This window comes from Triticum aestivum, chromosome 7A (assembly GCF_018294505.1).
Source record: "Triticum aestivum cultivar Chinese Spring chromosome 7A, IWGSC CS RefSeq v2.1, whole genome shotgun sequence".
NCBI lineage: Eukaryota > Viridiplantae > Streptophyta > Magnoliopsida > Poales > Poaceae > Triticum > Triticum aestivum.
In genome coordinates, this window is record NC_057812.1 from 60,035,892 (window position 1) to 60,038,169 (window position 2,278).

General features: G+C 47.0%; 1 protein-coding gene across 1 annotated transcript; it reads left to right on the top strand.

The window, feature by feature from the left end:
• Positions 1 to 519: 519 nt before the first annotated feature.
• LOC123151218 (early nodulin-93) lies at positions 520 to 1,642 on the top strand. Its single transcript, XM_044570959.1, has 3 exons — positions 520 to 925; positions 1,100 to 1,161; positions 1,238 to 1,642. Exons 1-3 carry the CDS (start codon positions 862 to 864, stop codon positions 1,421 to 1,423), a joined length of 312 nt encoding a protein of 103 aa, XP_044426894.1. The 5' UTR covers positions 520 to 861; the 3' UTR covers positions 1,424 to 1,642.
• The last annotated feature ends 636 nt before the right edge of the window (positions 1,643 to 2,278 follow it).

Consider the following 2,278-nt stretch of genomic DNA (forward strand, 5'->3'; position numbering starts at 1 on the left):
ATAAAAGAATTGAATGAAAGAGTTTTAAAAAATTGTTGACTCAATTCTAATTGAAGACCTCAATTGACTATGGACTCTTTAAAACTAGGGAGCTTAGTGTTATAGAGGATACATCATAAAAGGTTTTAGCAATGTAAAAAAAGATTTTAGTATATTTTTTGACCAGGTGATCAAATTTATTTCCTTTCCTGCAAGAAAAACTATTTCCCCACAAAAAAGGGTGGTCAGCTTTATCTAAGCGCTTATACATATACATCCTCTCTATCAAAGTATAAGATGTTTTCACAAAAAATAAAATAAAATAATAAACTGCAAAAAGGTATTATATTTTGATATAAAGGTAGTGTAACGTTCAGAGATGCGCAGCAGCTAGCACCATGCTGGGCCCGACCTGGCCAAACAAAGGATGAGGCGCTCGCGGAATTGGATAGCCGACGGGTTGGCCGTAAACCGGGAGCGCCCACACCACAGCCATCGCCAACAAAACGGAGTGCACGGTGACAGACACTGCACTCAAGCACATGCTCCTACGTCTACGTGTTATCCTACGCAGGAACACGCTCCCCGCCAACCCCGATGGATCGATGATCCATGCCTCCTCTTATCCGCTGCAGGGACCTGTGCTCTGCCGCACCCGCACCGACCGCCGGTACCAAAACCAAACCACGGTATTGCTTGCTTCCCACCGTATCAGGTCGTCTTCCTGCCCGGCCGCACGCTGGTTGCGCGGTTTCCTGCAACCTATAAATCCGGCCGGATCACCTTGCTCTGCCCATCTCATCTCACTCACATCCACGCTCCACTTATACACTAGCTACTTCGCTTCCTTCGGATCTCGTGTCACCAATATCTCCGGCGAAGATGTCGACGGTGACCCGTGCCTACCTCGACCAGAGGCTCGCCGCCGCCAAGCGCTGCTCCAAAGGTAACGGTTCCGGCCTTAGGCCAGGACAGCTCTGCTCGTATATCCCATTCATTGCAGCTTTATGTGTCTGCTGAAACTTAGAACGAACAATGAATGCCTTTTCGGGAAAGAAAAGGGCCACATATTTTTTTTAGGATCTTCGATTAACATTCCTGCGTTGATCTGAAACTGCAGAGGCTGCTATGGCGGGAGTCAAGGCCGCGGCGGTCGCCACCGTCGCTGCCGCAGTGCCCACCGTAAGTAGCCAGCTAGCCATTCAGTTCCAGAGTTCATAGCACAGCTCATGAATCAATGCGTTACATGTCATTTCAGCTGGCGAGCGTGAGGATGCTGCCGTGGGTGAGGGCGCACCTGAACCCCACAGGACAGGCGCTCATCATCTCCACGGTCGCCGGGATGGCCTACTTCATCGTCGCCGACAAGACCATCCTCTCCATGGCCAGGAAGCACTCGCACGAGATGGCGCCAGAGCACCTGAAGAACACCTCCTTCCACTAATTAGCCTATAGTAGATCCATTATTAGTATAGTGTGTAATAAACCGTGTCTGCTGAAGCCTGAAAGATGGTATAATGTTGAGCGAGAGGGGCGATCAGGCGAGGTGATGGTATAATTAACTGATGATGTATGTAATAATGTGGTCATGTTCTCCATCTTGTCATCTTTCCAGGGATCGTGAATTAATAACCAGCTCTTGTACAACTTTGCTTCAAGTACACTCACTCATGACTCATGACTCATCTCACTTTTTTCTTGTTTGCGATTACAGTTTGACACGCGTCAGAGCATTGCTAAAGACCGAGATAGTACTGTAATGTTCAGGCAGCCTTATCTGAGATCAGGCGAGGCTTGCAGACAGCTCAGTTCATGGTGTAGTACTGCGCTTATCTGATGAAGTGATCATGTATCCAGCCGGTAATCTTGAATTAATAATGACTTGCATTTGTACAACTCTGCTTCACCTGCAATCACTCGTCTTACATTTAAATGTTTGTTGGTGATTATCGTTTGAAATGGGGCACTGGCAGAGCATGCACAAGACCGAAATAGCACTGCATCCTTTGACCCCCTGCTCCTCCCCTGTTCTGTGATGGGCGTCAGGATCATATGCCACCCCACTTTGTTAAATCTTTTGCGGACCGGGCTGCGGGAGGCAGGTGGCTGTGTAGGGTGGCCGGAGTAATCTTTCACTTCAAATGCTGTGTACTACTTTTTTGAACATTTGTAATGATAAATGTGAGTTTAAATCGCCACTTCCATATAGTAACCTACATTTAGTGTTTTCTTCCACTTTTTAGTTGAAAAATACTCCGTCCGTTTCTAAATATAAGCTCTTTTAGAGATCTCAATACAC

Coding starts and splice junctions, on each gene's coding strand:
- LOC123151218 (XM_044570959.1), top strand. CDS start 862: ATGTCGACGGTGACCCGTGCCTACCTCGACCAGAGGCTCGCCGCCGCC. Junction 926..1,099: donor CGCCAAGCGCTGCTCCAAAG/GTAACGGTTCCG, acceptor CTGAAACTGCAG/AGGCTGCTATGGCGGGAGTC. Junction 1,162..1,237: donor TCGCTGCCGCAGTGCCCACC/GTAAGTAGCCAG, acceptor ATGTCATTTCAG/CTGGCGAGCGTGAGGATGCT.